Source organism: Egretta garzetta, unplaced genomic scaffold (assembly GCF_000687185.1).
Source record: "Egretta garzetta isolate BGI_Z169 unplaced genomic scaffold, ASM68718v1 scaffold280, whole genome shotgun sequence".
NCBI classification, from domain to species: domain Eukaryota; kingdom Metazoa; phylum Chordata; class Aves; order Pelecaniformes; family Ardeidae; genus Egretta; species Egretta garzetta.
Window position 1 is genome coordinate 1,190,622 of NW_009258219.1, and position 17,045 is coordinate 1,207,666.

A 17,045-nucleotide genomic window follows, 5' to 3' on the forward strand; every position below is an offset into this window, starting at 1 on the left:
TAATTCATTCAAAAATACTGATAGGACAAACCAGAATATTTTATGGAAACCTCCTTTTGCACTCACCAGTGCCTGAAGCAACCCAGAGGAAGTGATGAAATACATTCCTCCACACTAGAAAACCAAATGATCTCTCTAGACACTTCCCTGACCAACATATGTGACTTTCCAGCACTTGTCTATATTTTTTCACTTATCATTTTTCACTCAGTTTTACCTCGTCTTTGCTGCTGCTTTAATTATGGCCTCCTCCTGCTGGCCTCCCCCTCATTAGGGGCTGCAGTGTCAGAAGGCGGCAGTGTCGAGCGGGCGCTGGTATTGAACTTCTGCGCTCAGATCTTGCCCCCGGCAGCCTGGGGAAGGCTGGGGTGGCCCCCCGCGCCCTGATTAGCAAAACAAGTTGAGGGCAGAAGCGAAGCGCAACATCATGTCAACGTACTCTGGCAAAACCCAGCATAAGCTGCAGGAAAATGAAGAACTTCTCCAAGCCTGCCCGCTTACCTTTCGGGGATGAAGGTACTCAGGCCATGAGCACATTGCTCCGCCGGCTCTTGCAAAGCGCGTCATGCCCTGAGGACAGGAGGTACCACCGAGGACAGCAGGTACCAGCTACGTTCTTGCCCTCTTGCAGCATGCAGTCTTGCTGCTGTAGCAGACCTGCACATAGATGCATTGCTGGTGCCACAGCCAGGCCAACGTCTTCAAAAGTGGGTCTGGGATTTGAAGCGGTGGGTTTTTGGACACCTCAAACCCACCTGCCAGTCCGGGTCAGTAGTGGCATCCTCCAGTGCCTTGGCTGCAGAGCGCTTTGTTTTAAAACCAGGACTCTGGCTAGGGACCTTCAAAATGGGGACAACCTGAATGCCCGTTCACCTGGGGAGACTGTGGCTGGCATGAGGGTAACTCAGCACCCTGCTTGGGCAGCTGCAGGGAGGGACTGGGACACGAGCCGAAAGAACTGCAGTGGCAACTGGACATGGACCACAGCGTTTGCTATGGGTGGGGTGACTCCATAGCACATAATACTTGCAGAAGGTGAGGGGTGGCTATCACAGCGAGAAGCTGGTCTCAGTTCACAGGGTGCTGACAGACACGGGGAAGACCACAGCACATAAATGTATCCACGCATAGCCACGATCCACAGTCTCTGGGGGCTTCCAAGAGCGCCTAGATGTGAGGCTCACCGATAGCTGCATTCCTCTTCTCAAACTTCATTTTGAGCTCTGACACGAGGGCGTTGTGGGCGCTGCCATGACCTCTTTTCTTCAGCTGCTTGTTTATAAACTTGGGAGTGAGGGAGCCGGACACGGTTGGCACCCGCCAGCCCGGGGTGTCCCCTCTGGGAGCCAGGGCGGGGGGCGGCGGGGGCGAGGGTGCAGTTGGCGGCATGTGGGCAACCTGGATGTTGTTGTTGCTGTTCTCGTTGTGTAGGCTCTTGGCATCATCCTCAACTACAAACTTCTCTGCAGCATTGCTGGGCCTCTTGAACTTCAGCCACTCCATCCTGACTGTCCGGGACTGCGGGGTCTGTCTCTTTTTTATGATCCTTCTCACCGGCATGATTTTGTTGGACCGCTTATTGCGCCAGAACATGGCAGTAGAGATCATGATAGTTATCAGCACCATTATGCCCATGACACCAGCTAGCACTCCTAAGGCTTTCATGGGGTTATCTTTAGTTTGCATCAAAAAGGCGGCCATAGGCCCTTTGTGAAGAGTCTGTAAAAGAGTACAAAGAAAACACATGACTTACTCTACGGGACAGACAGTGATCCAGAAATTTCATTTGTCCAAAATATGTAATGAGCAGGGCCGACTAATGGAAGTTGTCTCTTAAAAAAAAAGATGAGTCAAAGAGCCAGTCCAGGTTTGGAGAATTTAGAGGGAGCAGGAGACTGGGCAAGCATTACAGTATTGTGAGATGGATGACTGTCGAACATGAAAGCTTACAGGAGTATTACTGCCAAATTAGGAGGCAGTCCTGCATGTCACTGTAGTGTTTGTTTAACTTGCAAGAACTGAGCAAGAAAATAATTGGTTCCGGGATCTGCAGCTGTATTGTTGTACTACATTTTGGAGTTAATTTCCCAGGAAGAATAGTGTTGAACCCAAACAGAAGTTTATAAGTAGAAAATGATCTTTCAAAAACAGTTGCAGGTGGTACGATGATGCAGTTTACAGGACTATCACTGAGCATGGCATTAAAAAGGTTATGAGAAAACTTCACTTTATAAAATTACAGTGTACACATGAGTAGTTAGCAGGTATGAGCTGCATTCTGTTTTCAAGTACTCTTTTACAGACACAACAAAACTCTTTGAGGTAGGGGACATGAGTAGAGCTAAAGAGCTTTGTTTTTAGAAATCAAAGAAATAAGCAATAAATAACGTAAGCTACATATGGCATATTAAGGACAAATGAATGGCCAATTCACTTTTTACAGCTTAGCACACTGTGCGTCTCGGAGGTCCCCGTATAATTTTGCGGATTTTGCCCTGCGGGTGGAGCTTGGATCTTTTCACACTTTTCCAGTACATGATGGTGGAGATCACCATTGTTACGCCGGACACGTGGCACCCGCCAGCCCGGGGTGTCCCCTCTGGGAGCCAGGGCGGGGGGCGGCGGGGGCGAGGGTGCAGTTGGCGGCATGTGGGCAACCTGGATGTTGTTGTTGCTGTTCTCGTTGTGTAGGCTCTTGGCATCATCCTCAACTACAAACTTCTCTGCAGCATTGCTGGGCCTCTTGAACTTCAGCCACTCCATCCTGACTGTCCGGGACTGCGGGGTCTGTCTCTTTTTTATGATCCTTCTCACCGGCATGATTTTGTTGGACCGCTTATTGCGCCAGAACATGGCAGTAGAGATCATGATAGTTATCAGCACCATTATGCCCATGACACCAGCTAGCACTCCTAAGGCTTTCATGGGGTTATCTTTAGTTTGCATCAAAAAGGCGGCCATAGGCCCTTTGTGAAGAGTCTGTAAAAGAGTACAAAGAAAACACATGACTTACTCTACGGGACAGACAGTGATCCAGAAATTTCATTTGTCCAAAATATGTAATGAGCAGGGCCGACTAATGGAAGTTGTCTCTTAAAAAAAAAGATGAGTCAAAGAGCCAGTCCAGGTTTGGAGAATTTAGAGGGAGCAGGAGACTGGGCAAGCATTACAGTATTGTGAGATGGATGACTGTCGAACATGAAAGCTTACAGGAGTATTACTGCCAAATTAGGAGGCAGTCCTGCATGTCACTGTAGTGTTTGTTTAACTTGCAAGAACTGAGCAAGAAAATAATTGGTTCCGGGATCTGCAGCTGTATTGTTGTACTACATTTTGGAGTTAATTTCCCAGGAAGAATAGTGTTGAACCCAAACAGAAGTTTATAAGTAGAAAATGATCTTTCAAAAACAGTTGCAGGTGGTACGATGATGCAGTTTACAGGACTATCACTGAGCATGGCATTAAAAAGGTTATGAGAAAACTTCACTTTATAAAATTACAGTGTACACATGAGTAGTTAGCAGGTATGAGCTGCATTCTGTTTTCAAGTACTCTTTTACAGACACAACAAAACTCTTTGAGGTAGGGGACATGAGTAGAGCTAAAGAGCTTTGTTTTTAGAAATCAAAGAAATAAGCAATAAATAACGTAAGCTACATATGGCATATTAAGGACAAATGAATGGCCAATTCACTTTTTACAGCTTAGCACACTGTGCGTCTCGGAGGTCCCCGTATAATTTTGCGGATTTTGCCCTGCGGGTGGAGCTTGGATCTTTTCACACTTTTCCAGTACATGATGGTGGAGATCACCATTGTTACAGAAATGGTGGAAAGGACGCCACTCATGCAAATTCCAAATATCGTCCATGGACGCTTCTTGAGACCTAAAATATAGGATTTTACCCTGGACTTGATCTGGAAATATCAAAAATAAAAGAAATGGTCAACCCCCACATAGTTATATTTGAAAGAGGCCAGTATCTACTATAAATACAACTAGGGCAAAATGTGTACAGGATAGAGAGCATGGAAAATAGAGAGCTAAGCGTTGAACTAGGCACAGGAGAGGAGACAGTTGCAATGACATTGAACTGAATCGAGAAACACTAAAAGAAGTTAGGAAGCATGTATAAACACGTGGTCGATCAGGGAATAACGGGTAGCAGCACAGCACAGAAATCACCTTTATGCATGGCATGGTAGTCCACTCTTGGACTACATTTCCAAGAGAAGTTCATAATGAATACAAGCTCCTACAAGGGCATCTGGACCAACGGTAGCGTTGCACAAGGCCAGGAGATCCTTCAGAAATGGCACAATCATGAGCAGGTTGGTTTACCAAGAGCTGGTCATGATGCTACGTGAGGCTACGGCAAGACAGGGCTACCCACTGTGCCCCACTCCTCCAGCCTCAACTCCAGGAGGGAATCATCACCCAAACTTTGCATGTCCAGTAACAGGCTAGCTGCATTTTAGTCAGCGGTCTAAGCTCTCAGTTTTTAGTCAATGGAAAGAAAAGGACACCTCCAAAGTAGTAGTCACCACATGCTAAAATATGTATGAAAGACAGTGAGTATAAGGAGAGCCTTGTGACTAGCTTGGACTCGAACCTCTGTCTTTCAGACATTTAAAGTAGAATCAGATGGATTTCCCTGTATGGTTCTAAAGTAGGATGTTCATATCTTTACCCTCCCCAGTCTGTGGAGGGACTAAGAAGATTCCCAAAGGATGCTTGCCTTGTTCCACAGGAACACTATGTATTTTTAAATCACATCCCTAAACTTAGGGAATATAAATTAATTAACACACCCCCCATTGGCTTTACTTCACTTTGTATTTTCACAACCTACCTCAAACACATTATCCAAGACCACTCTTCCTCTAACCTGAATGTTTCCTATTGCCAGAGAGAAATGGGTGAAGAAATGCTATTGAAACTCATGGACCACATTACCTTACAGGTAGCCACCAATTTTCATCATTTTGCTGTGACCTAAGGTAGAAATCAAAAGCAGAGCAGCCCACGACTTTGGTGGAGCTTGGATTCACATCAGCTTTGGATTTTTTGTACTTAAATCCCATCAGATGACAGAAATTCTACCCTGGCTTACTTAACTTCATGTGAAAGTCTGATGAATTAAGTGTCAGATAAACCCTGCTAGGTAGTACATGACCTGAAATGAGTCCATTTATTACAAGTGTTGTCAAGACCTATTTTGTAGCAAGGCACTGATGGCTAAATAGTATAGGTCCAACACAAGGAGCAAGATGACATATACTTAAGAAGATCTTATATCTCAGTAATAATGATTTGACTAGATATGTGAAAACCTTGAATAAATGGGATTAGACAGAAATACATGTCTATGTTGCCAGTGTACAACAGTTGCAGGGATAAGAACTGATGGAAAGCGTTTCAGAATTTGGCTTTGTTCATCTCCCCCTTGTCTCACCAAGTTTGGCACCCATGAAGAGGTGATTAATACCAAGACTAAACCCATTAAGAGTTATCTGGTTCAGCCTATATTCTAGTTTCTGGGACAACTATACAAAGCTTTGCCTTGGATGGCAACTCTTCTGTAGCGTCTGCATAAAAACATAAGGCATTTCATAAGCATACAGTGGGAGAATTTGTTTGTCATGGCCGTAACACTCACAGAATAAACAGGAGGAATAACTTGCAAAACAAGCCTGGAACAGCATCATCTTATCCAGCCTGCAGAGAGGCTTATGTAAGTGCATTTGTCACCAAAAAGCTTTGCAATCTTGTCTGTGTCATTGCTGTGGCCCAGCCAGTGAGCACACAGACCAGGTCCGAGAGAGGTCTGAGCACCCTCTGACAGTGGAAGTCTGGGGGCATTTGGACACCAAAGTTTAAGCTCTTTGGCTCTGAGCACTACCCTGCGCATTCAAAACACCTTCAAGTCCTTGTATCGATTACCAACAGTGCTTCAGAACTGGGTCAACAAATAGTGCCACTTGGTAATTTAGTCAGCTGTTGTTTTTTTCCTAAGAGGCACGCTGAATTTTGAAGAGCACTGATTTTTCTTGTTGACATAAAAAACCAAAAAAGCAGATGCACAATGAAATGAAAGTGGGTATGGGAAACACTGCCATGTCTCTGAGGGCCAAAACCTGGAAGAAACACTCTCTTCATAGCTATCAAAGGAGTTGCTGCTCACAAAAGATAATGCTCTGCTGTGGTTTTTTGCTGTGACTTCACAGTGATAATGAGCACTGGCCCTGAGAAGGGTTGGGGACAATTAGAGGGTTACAGACCCGTAGCAGAAGTTTGGAAGAGGCTAAGCTGTTTGTATCAGCTTCAAAAGAGAAGTCCAGTCCTGGGATGAGAATACAATTTAAAAGATTAAAACACCTGTTTGGATTAAAAGATGTCATTACCTATTTTTTATTTAATGGGCATGTATGCTCCTTTGCAGAACCCTTGTGATTGTCTGTCCCCTGCAGTGAAGCTCCTCAGCCCGCTGGGTGCTGAAGTGTCCATAGTCACTGGGACTCGCCAGCCTGTGAGAGGCTCCAACACGGACATGTGCCTTCGAAGCCGATTTCATAAGACCCAGCACTGTGCAGTTTCAGTGTAGATGGATGCTTTCAGGCTGTGTACCTGAAGGCCAAGCTGCAGAAAACACCCCTCTGCAGCACGTGGGGCTTATTCTTGCCATCACTCCTCCACAGTGGCTTCCTCCTCAAAAACCTGAGTTTTCCAAAGAGAATGCCCATGTCTCTGTTACTGAAACGGTGACTTATTTCCTTTGTTTTTCCCTCTCCTGCCACAATAGTTTGCAGCATGCAGACATCCACACCTCCTGGCAGCTTGAGTGGCGGTGAGCCAAACAAGTGGGTGGCGTAGCCAGGAGTTGGACCCAAGAGGGGTGTGTGGCTGAGCTGCTCAGCCATGAGACCAGCTAAGGCTCACCAGCTATACTTAGAAGTCTAAGCAAGTGAATCTGTTAAGAGCCCAAGCTATCACAGATTATAGACAACTCAGGCTGTGTTGACTTGAGCAAGTGGATCTGTACAAGGAACCAGCTGGTTCTGAGGAGCCCAATTCCACATATTCAGCATTTCTGGGGTTTTACTTCAGATTGCTCTAGCCTGGTTGCAGGGACAGACTGCCTGCTAGCGCCAAAGTACACTAGGTGTTCTCCCCAAACACATTTTTGTCTGAAAGAAGTCCACTTTGTGTGCTTGGAGCTATCTGGGACATGAGCCATCCCACTCATGTGGGGATGATCAGGAGATTTGCTTCAGAAGTAACTCCTGATCCGATGTAGAACTCAAGCTGCCCCTTTCAGTGCTTATCCCAAAGAGCAGTGCTATCCCTGTATATAAAGGCTACATTTACATCACTTTGCAATAGAAACATGAGCATAGGGCAAGACTTCTCAAACTGAACCAACCTTCTCTGAACAATTTTTTTCAAGGTCCATGTAACTGCAGAAAGAAGAGGCTAACTGCTCTGCAAATGTGGCAAAGGATGCTTAGTGCTATCAGCAACCACAGCTCCCATGGCTGCAGTTAGTATGAGCGAGGAGGAGATAGCGACATTAATTCACAGAAGTATTTGTTGAACCTTTCAGTTAGGGGAATCTAAAACTGAGACTCACCAGCTATACTTAGAAGTCTAAATAAGTGGCCAAAGCTATTAAGAACCACAGATTATGCTGTCTAAATGTGGACTTAAGCCGCAGTCCGTGAAGAGGTGTAAATAAATGCCCCCATACACTTGCAGAACCTCAGTGGAGGCATGAGGAGGCACAGGGATCCCTCTTCAGGCCAACCTTCAGGATCAGGAGTGGGAATCAGCTTTCTGTGAAAATCTCAGGCAGCAAGAATTGATTTTTTTGAGTGAGACACAGGGGTGAAAAAAGAGTGGCTTTTTCAGCATATGTTTCTTATTCTGTTGAGAAAGGAGAAGAGATTAACAGACGCCACTCCATACCGATTTCCATAAAACCAGACTCAGTGAAATTAAAGGGCCTCTGGAATTTTTTATCACTGTATTATTCCAAGAGCTAAAGGTCCTTTTGATGTGCAATACTGCTGAACTTAGCCACGAGGCATCTATCTCAAAGGGCACAGCCTTGCGCTAATTACAATGGTAAATGTTAATCAGAAAATATGCCTGTTTAATTACTTGGTGTGATTACACCGCAGGAAACCTCTAGAGGATGCATTCAAAAATATCCTCCTTATCCAAAATCAGTAATACATAAATGCCCACCAAATAGCTAAGTAAAAGAGACTTTGTACAGCTGGAGCACAGAGGAACAAAATGTACATTTGTAACAGCCCCTGAACGTGCGTGCATGTGTGAGTGTGCGCGTGCACAGTGTCCCTATAGCAAGCGACTGTTTTCTTCACAAAGCGCTAGCAGTGGCTGTGCTGTCTCTGGGACATAGGGAGGGACCAAGGGGTTTGTACACTGGCAACTGCATCTCACTCACATGCAAACTGGAAATTGAGAGTGGTTTCTGCAAGGAGATGTGATGCTCTCAGATAAAAAACCCCAACCCAAATCATTGCAAGCAATGGAAGAAGTCATAGAGAAATGCACAAAAGCTTATGGAGGATGCAACATCAGATTTGTAGTGCAGAGCCCAGTGAAGAGACCTATTCAAGTGAAGAAAGAAGATGCTGTCGCTATCTTGCGCTCTGTGTTGGGACTTGGCATCAAGAAGAGCATGGGTAGAAGGAAAAACTGTGTCTGAGAGGAATCCGTGTCTCCACAGCCCTCTTTGCTTCCCCTTCAGACTTTATCAGGAGGGGCACTCCCTCACTTTGTGCCAAATCTGTACCCCTGGAAAGGGAGAAAAGGAAGCAGAGAGGGGACTTCGTATAAAACAGATTCTTTCATCAGGTGCTGCTGTTGCTTCAAGCACTAGAAGGAAATCCAGGAAACTCTTTACCCTAAAGCTGCTCTTTTTTCCTTCCAGATGTTCTTCATCAGCTGGTTCAAGGACATGTCTTCTCCCCCTGAAGAGGAGGTGTGGGGCATGCTCCCTCCCCTCGACACCCCTCAGCCCTGCAGGCTACAGAGAAGTGACCGTCTTATCCAGGAGGGGAGGGAAAGCTGGAGGCTAGATGCTGGAGGCCAACAGTGGGGACAGTGCCTGAGGCCACCTGGTGCCATGCACTCCCAAAACGTGTGTCCCATGAGAAGCCTGGAAGCGAGGCAGGGAGGGTGGGTGCTCCCACTCTTGGCTGTGGGTAGCAATTCTTACCTGTTGTATAAAACCCACGAATACTTATGGTTTCCATGGGAAATCAAAGCGTTTAGCAGCTTATTTCCTTTATATCAGCAAGAATGGCTAACCTCAAGGCTCATCACAGAGACCCAGCATGCACAGTCCCCCAGCTCCGCACGGCAGAGCCGTGAAGCGGCGTGCCCTGCCCACGCCGAGCCCCAGCGCTGTGTGGCAGCGTTCATGGAGCCCACAGCGGGGCTGGCCAGCCCCAAAGGCAGCCCCATGCCAGGCACCCCCTCTGCTAGGGCAGGCCCAGCTCCTCCGTCAGTCCTGTGGGGCAGGCGCCGACAGCAGAGACCCGGAGTCACTCCTGTGCCAAGGGGCTAAGTTTGCCTTGCCGATGAGCACAAGTGTTCTCTGCAGATGCCTTTTAACTGCCAGCAGGCTCTGAACTGTATGCAAGAAGTATCATATAAGTGCACCTGATGAGGAGTATCAGTGGAATAAGAGGAGATGGAGAAAACAGAGAAAGACTGTAAGAGATAAAAGAGCAGTGGGTTCATTTTGGCCAAACAAAGAGAAGGCCAGCTGCTGTCTGTAGGAAGAGGGTTGCATCTTTGCCCAGTATGTGTGTGGTCCACAGACTGTCAGGCTAATGATGTGCTTCACATCTACTTTAAAGCCCATTTCCTCCCTGCTGGTACCTACTTAAGGGCCTGGCAAGGCACTTACAATAAATAAGAACCATGTAAGCATGCGCTGCTCACCATAAATCGCTGCTTGTTCTTTGGTTGATGCAGAAGTTGGACTGACAGGAAAGTCTCAACCTACATGTGCTATCTTTTGGAGTTTTCTTGTTTCATCTGCAATCATTAAACTTGCATCCAAAATTCTATGTACTTAAAGCATTTCTATAAAGTTTTCTCACTTTTCCTGTGTCAGTTAACGTTGACTTGCAAAACTGGTCTGATGTATTTCACTCTGGCCCCACTCACTTTTTGTAGGGGAAAAAGGTTGTTTTCGTCTCTTGAATTAAACCAAAAATTTAGAAATTCAGCAGTCAGGATTTACCTTTGCTCTCCTGAGTCTATAGTCCTTAATTTGCATCTGTCTCTAACAATCAGATGCAAGAAACTCATCTCCCAACCACATCATGCTCCTACATTTGTACTTTTGCAATTTCTCTGATCAAAATGCCTTTTACATTTGTGGCTGTAGAATCCAGCTTCACCACAAGGCTCTAGAAACACTCTGCAAAACAGAGCTAGCCAAAAAGGAAAAGCTCTGTCTGGCAACTTTTTGGCTGTTGATTTCAACTCCTGAAGCATCTTTAAATGGATAACAAATGGAGCAAGCAGTGACTACTCTTTGGTGCCTCTCAAGGATCATCTCACGTAAGGATTTTTCTGAAATGTTTGCTTACCTCCTCTGTGATATCAATCTTCAGAACTGCCGTGGTACTGAAGGACGGGGATCCTCGGTCTTTGGCCTGCACCACCACTGACCATATGCAGTCTTTTTTCTTTGTGATGTTGTGGATGATGTCCAGGGAACGGATATAGGATTTCAGCTTGATTTCCCCAGTGCTTTGGTCTATATCAAACACGTTGGCTGGATCTGCTTGCATGATGGAATAATCTACAATGTTGTTGGGTTCTTCTGCATCTTGATCTATAGCCTGGCAGGGGAAGTGTAAAGAACAGAGATGTTATTGTTTGTATCTTTGCCTGAAGACAAAACTCTCAAAGTTTCTGAGCATTCACTTCTGATAATAGCCATGCTGCGAGATGACTGGGCTGGTTTTGTTTCATCTTGGAATGAATTTCCCCTCTTCTGGTATCAGCTACACTACATTTTCTAGTGAAAAACAGCAGGACTAGAGTTTTCTTTGTATAAGCGATTTCTATTTGAGATTAAATAAAGTCAGAGGAAAAACTGAACCATAACTTATCTGTAGAATGCAAATGGTCCACTGCTGGGGAGTTTCTCACACAGCGTGGGGGACAAATGTGAATAGGGAACAACGGGATTAGCTCCACGCTATGAGCTACAGCTGCCTTAATTTTTGTGCTGTGGTATTTATTCTACTAACATTAGTAGTTGTGTAATCAGGCTTGACTATATGCATTCAAACATGTGTAACACAGGACGTTCCGCTCCTTTGTCTATGAATTGTTATTGCATTATTTTTAACCTCCTGTTCCACACTGCATCAATGAATACAATTTTGCAAAGCGAAGGGAAAGAAGTTGTGTGGTTGAGCACAGAGGTGTGGCAGGAAGGTTAAGTATTCAAAATCCTGTACTTCCATTCACTCATCTTATTTGGGCTTCTTACGATCGCTGTATAATCCAGGATCCTCCACCAGGTTCATACGCCGTAACAGAATTTTATCTTTTGCCTACAGAATTTATTTCTTCTTCTCAGCAGTCTGTAAATACTATCATTCCATGCTTTAATCTATTTGTTACATACAAATGGATGTGCAAAATAAAGCTGCAGGAAAAGTCAACTTTCAGGCATTCATCATGATCCCTGAGGAATAAACAGCAGGCCTGGGGTTTTTCCAAAGCACTCTGCTTTGTGACACACTGGGTCGTGTCTCTCACCTCTATTTTCACCGGTGACCCGATGATCATCGTCTTTTCCTGGATGTTTTCATTGAACTCTGGAGAGTGGTCATTGACATCCAGCACAGTGATAAACACTTCAGCCAAGCTGTATTTCCCATCTGCATCCTCTGCCTTCACATAGAAATTATACTTTGAGTTCACTTCAGCATCTAATACAGCCCAGGGCTGGGTGTAAATTATACCCGTTGACGGGTGGATTAGGAACCTGGAAAAGAAGCATGGAAAGACTTTTGGGTTTTTTGATCACTTAATGTGTGTTTACAGCCTGGGGAAAAGGTGGGCTCTAAACATTGAAAAGCTGTGCCCAGGGATTGGTACTCTTCACATAACTCCTGCCTGGCTGATGTTTCCAAATCATTCGCTCTACCTATTTTTGGCTCATTCCATTAGGCTTGAAAACCAGAGAACTATCAGTGCCTGATGTTTTTCTATCTATTGTGCATTAGCCATTTCAGCTGCATTTTCTGTTAAAGCCTTTGTCCTCAATAAATGCTCAGTGTGATGGCCTTCTCCCAGAGTGATTTCTTTGAGCTAAAACATTAAGGAACTGCCTATTTTTTTTTTTTCAGTTTATAAGTACAATGTATTAGACCATGCCCTGCATAAATTAAGATTGATTGATATCACCTCAATAGCTAAGGGAAGCATGCTGCATATCATATTTAAACTCTCGGAATATTTGCTTCTCAGGATGGGTAAGAAAAATGGCTGCTCTCAAATCCCCCAAAGTGCAGGGCAAATTATCTCCTCCAAAAATAATCACTTTTCCATAGACTGGCACTGGAATGGAGTGGGTGTTCAGATTTATCTGTAGCAAGTTCAATTCTACACATTTGTAATTACTGAGACACTGTCAAAAGTGTCAGCCAAAAGCTTGGATTTATAGAGAAGATACCAACTCAGTGTCTTTTTAAAATGGACTGCCAGTTCAGGCTCCAAGCAGTAGGGTTTTTTTAACAGATGAAAGGTTTTATATGCCCTTTAATTAATACACAGAATAACAAAATATTTTCTGTATTCCAGCTGTGCAGGCACAATTGAAAGTGATTAATAATCACTTAATAATCCAGAATCTTCAATTAATAAGCACTTAATAATCCAGAATCTTCAATTGCTTTCATTACCCTGTTAAATACAAATACAAGTCTTGATGAAAGCCGGGGCTTGGAGGTGGAAAGAGCTGTGCCAACCCTTGGTAGGAGACAGTGCCTGTGCTGAGTGCCTCCTTAGCTCCCAGCCCAGCCCAACCATGCAGAGAGGACTCTCATCACCCCCATTTAGTGGAAGAATAGAAGCACTGAGATGTGAAGAGGTTACAGCAGTGTACCCCACTCCCACTGGCAGCTTGGATGTAGGATTACCAGCACAGTGGTTTTATCTTCAACAGTTAACGCTATTTGTCTTACTCCAGTACAACTCATTTTTCTACCAATGCGACTGCAAATCCACTGATGTAACCCCTGAGACAGAAAAAATCATGCCTCTAATTGAAACTCTCAAATCTGCATCAAACCGTGTGGAGGTCCCAGAGCTAGGAAATCAATCCAGCCTTGCAGAGGCATGCCATTCTGGCACAAGGAAAAGAAAAAAAAAAAATCATACTTAAGAAGGGAGGAAAAAAAAAGTCTTCACATCTTAATTTCCTTATTCAACAGCATAAGAACAGTGAGTCTGAACATCCCCATAACTCCAATCAGAATAAAGCTGCGCTCACAGTTTTTTTCCAAATCCTTTGTCAACAACCTTCACAAGCTTCTTTGCACCAGCTGCTACATTTTAAACCTGCCTGCACAACGCGACCTTTGCCTGCTTGCCTCTATGCAGTTAGCAGCTAGCTTAAGGACTTAGTGAAGAGCTCAAAATAATCCATCCTGGAAATGCTCCCATATGTGTATCCTTCTGGCTACAGAAGAGGTTCACCCTTAACATCTTGGATTTTGGACTTTGATTGTGCCTCCTAAATGGCTTTGACCTTAACAAGAAGTGTTCAGCTTTAACTCCAGGTGGATAATGTACAGAGAAAAACGGATTCTGGGGATGAGTGTCTGAAAAGCCCATTCATTTCAAATATTCTGCCCTGCACCCCACCATGTCCAGCAGGTTCCAGCAGCAATATTGGCGATGGCCAGTGATGCTAGCCATGGCTGGGGGCCCCAAGCCACAGGCCAGGGCAACTGCTGGGGTGGAAGCAGTGTGGGAGAAACCAGTGTTTCATGATGTTCTTACCCCAGCACTGTCCCCAAAGACAGGGAGAGGGAGCTAGGCATCATTACAAAATTGAGTGAGCATCAGATTCCCTTCTTCCCTGATGCAGGACTACGAGGTTTAAATACATAAAATGCTTTGAACACCCAGTGCAGCTGGTCTCCAAAGCTAAAGTTTATATACTTGAAAGTCTTGTCGTCTTTGATTGATTTTGACAAGAGTTGGAACTGAACTATTTGTACAGCTATATGGAAAGGGAAGGGGAAAGAGCAAGGGATTTTTTTTTTCCTCCAGAACTGACTTTTCACAACAACTAGACCAAAACCTCCTCTTTCTCTTACAAGCGTTTTTCAAATGGTGATTGAACAGATCCTGTGTATTGGGACTTCAGCTGCCTTATGCCTCTTTGGGGGCTTGTGGGTAAAATTCCATGAGTTCATGAAGCAGATGTTCAATGATCACACTGTTTTTCTGTTGTTTTCACAGAACTCACAAAGAACATGGCATAAATGTCCCTGGAAATGAGCAGGTCAAGAATGAGCCTGTAATTTTGGGTTTTTTTTACTTACAGATCTGCTCCTGTTCCATAGATAGAGTACTTGACTTCCCCCCAAAGCCCCGAGTCTGGATCTGTAGCCTTAAGAGAAGAAAATAAGAGAGTCATCATTCACTAAATCACAAAAAAGAAACCTTTCGGGTTTTTTTTAATAACAGGAAATGTAAAACCCCAAATGCTTTCCCCTCTTTTTGCCTTTCACATTTGTTTTAGGGGGAAATCACATTAAAAAACCATGTGCACCTAGAAAACTGCAAAATCTAACAGGAGGAGGTGTCAGTGCCTGTCCCAGGGCGGGTGCTCAGATGCCTCCTGGCCAGGCTGGTGCCCAGGGGCTCTGGCAGGGAGAAAGCCACTAGATGGCTCCATCTATTGACAGTTATCACAGCCTGCCTTTAACAGGGATGAAGCTAACCTTAATGACACGAACAAACTGCCCGCTCTCGAGCCTTGCAAATTATCCGTTAAATATTCATGTATATTCCCTAGACAAAATTATTTACTTTATATAGAGTATTTTTAAGCCTCTGCTTGTTTAATTGATGCAATTTAAAGTAATACACAGCAAATGTTTCAATCTATATACAATATTTCAGCTTTGTTTATATTTTAATCACTCTTGTGCCTGTGTGACTTCAAGTAATGAAGATACTACACCAGATGATATCTTTGTTCCCGACTCTTGTTGGCTTCCTTCCTTAGCTCAGGATTAGGAAAGCTATTGGTTTGGTAACAGCTATTTCCATAAGCCTCTGCTTCTCTGCTAGCCCCGGGGGAGGTGTTATATTATACTGACGTATCTGGCCATCAAAATTCATGGTGGCACAGGCTGGTTCATTCATCTTCCTGACGGAAGAACTGGAACAATGTCTTTGATTCCTGCATGGTGAACGTAACACACCTGCAGCCCTACTGATAGGTGTTTTCTAGTTCTTTGACACGAGCTTGTCAGATTCTCTCACCCCATAATTTTGACCGCAGTCTACTTCAGGACTGCCTAGTTTTTCCTAAAACATTGGCATGCCTGGGACTTCTGCCAGAATTGCCATCCTGAGTACTTGGAGTATCTCAGTTTTTCAAGTATATTTCTGAATCTGGGTCAAGCATTGAATTGACAGCACATGACAGTAAATTTTACATGGACTCCTCAGCTACACTCTCCTGTGCACCTTGGCTAGTTTTGCTGCTTTCGCAAACTTTTTTAAAATTACTTTTTTTTTTTTTTTTTGCTGTCCAACTCCTGGAATTTTTTATTCCTCTTGCTGCAAAGACAGTGATGTTTGGGATTCTCTGTTTTCTTAGCTTTCCTATTAGTTTCCTCTAATAAGCTTTTCTGTGTTGTTTATGTTCCACTGGTTCTTTCATTCCTCCATCACTAAAATTTACCTTCAGCACTTTGCTGTTCTGATTATTTAATTTTCTTTCTTACTTGCAGCCAGCCTGTGCTGGAGATCTCTGGCGACCTGCCACCATCATCCTTACCCGTGAGGCCTCTGCAAGGTGACTGGCATCACCCACCGAGCCCCACACGGCCAGAAGCTTTCTCAGCTCTGCAACATCAGATCTGTTTCCAGTCCTAGAAGTTGCATTGAAGAGACACGGCTCACTCCCATGGCTGGAAATGCTTCTCCAGCACGTAGGGCCTGTGTAATACCCTGACTTAGTTTCAGTGAAAATGTGAGATACTGGGAAAATCTATAGGCATATTTTTCCCACTGTGAGAAGTTACATACATAGGGATCTTTCCTTCCCAGCTCTAAGCATTTCAATGTTATATTCTTGCCTTCATTAACTGTCTAATTATGCATTTAGCAGCCAGATTCCTTCCAGAAGGAGGGGACTACTATCTACTAAGAAGCCATCATGTTTTCTTTTTACTCATACTTAAGCAAGCAAATCCAGTAAATCCACTTCCACTTCCTCATAACTGAATCTTCCTGATGGACACTGGTTTGACCGGGGCTTTCTTAGTACTCACAGACCATGTAATTTGTCTTAAAAGCAGATGGCCTTAATTAAAAATCAAAGTAAATTTGTTGTTCTGAAAAATGTTTGCCTAAAACTTTATTTTTTCAGAAGAAGGGTTTTTTTTGTTGATTCTGGAAAGGAACTGGAGTTCAGTCCAGAAGCTGAATGGCAAATAATATTTGCTACTTGCCTCTGTCCGCTGTTTTTAAGGTACTTGAACTGTCTCCACAGACATCTAGAAAAGAGAGCATTTCTTAAGAGATGAATTAAACTTACTGTAACAGCAACTACGTTTGAGCCCCCCGGGGAGTTCTCGGGGATCCTGGCAATGTAGTAGTCAGAGGAGAACTTTGGGACATTGTCATTGGTGTCCAGCAAGCGTATCACTACGTCAGCCGTCGAGCTGAATTTCTCCGGTGTGTTCACCTCTATTGCAAGAAGCTAAGAAGACAAAACCAGGATATTACTACAA

The 17,045-nt window shown here is 44.3% G+C and overlaps 1 protein-coding gene across 1 annotated transcript in view; it reads right to left on the reverse strand.

The window, feature by feature from the left end:
• Positions 1-1,167: 1,167 nt before the first annotated feature.
• CDHR1 (cadherin related family member 1) overlaps positions 1,168-17,045 on the reverse strand; it is a 48,041-nt gene continuing 32,163 nt past the window's right edge. Inside the window, exons 13-17 of the mRNA XM_009635354.2 lie at positions 16,850-17,014; positions 14,619-14,686; positions 11,821-12,049; positions 10,635-10,889; positions 1,168-1,719 (exon numbers count right to left, since the gene is read on the reverse strand). Of these exons, the coding sequence (XP_009633649.1) occupies positions 1,168-1,719; positions 10,635-10,889; positions 11,821-12,049; positions 14,619-14,686; positions 16,850-17,014 (1,269 nt within the window). The remainder of the gene's footprint in view (positions 1,720-10,634; positions 10,890-11,820; positions 12,050-14,618; positions 14,687-16,849; positions 17,015-17,045) is intronic.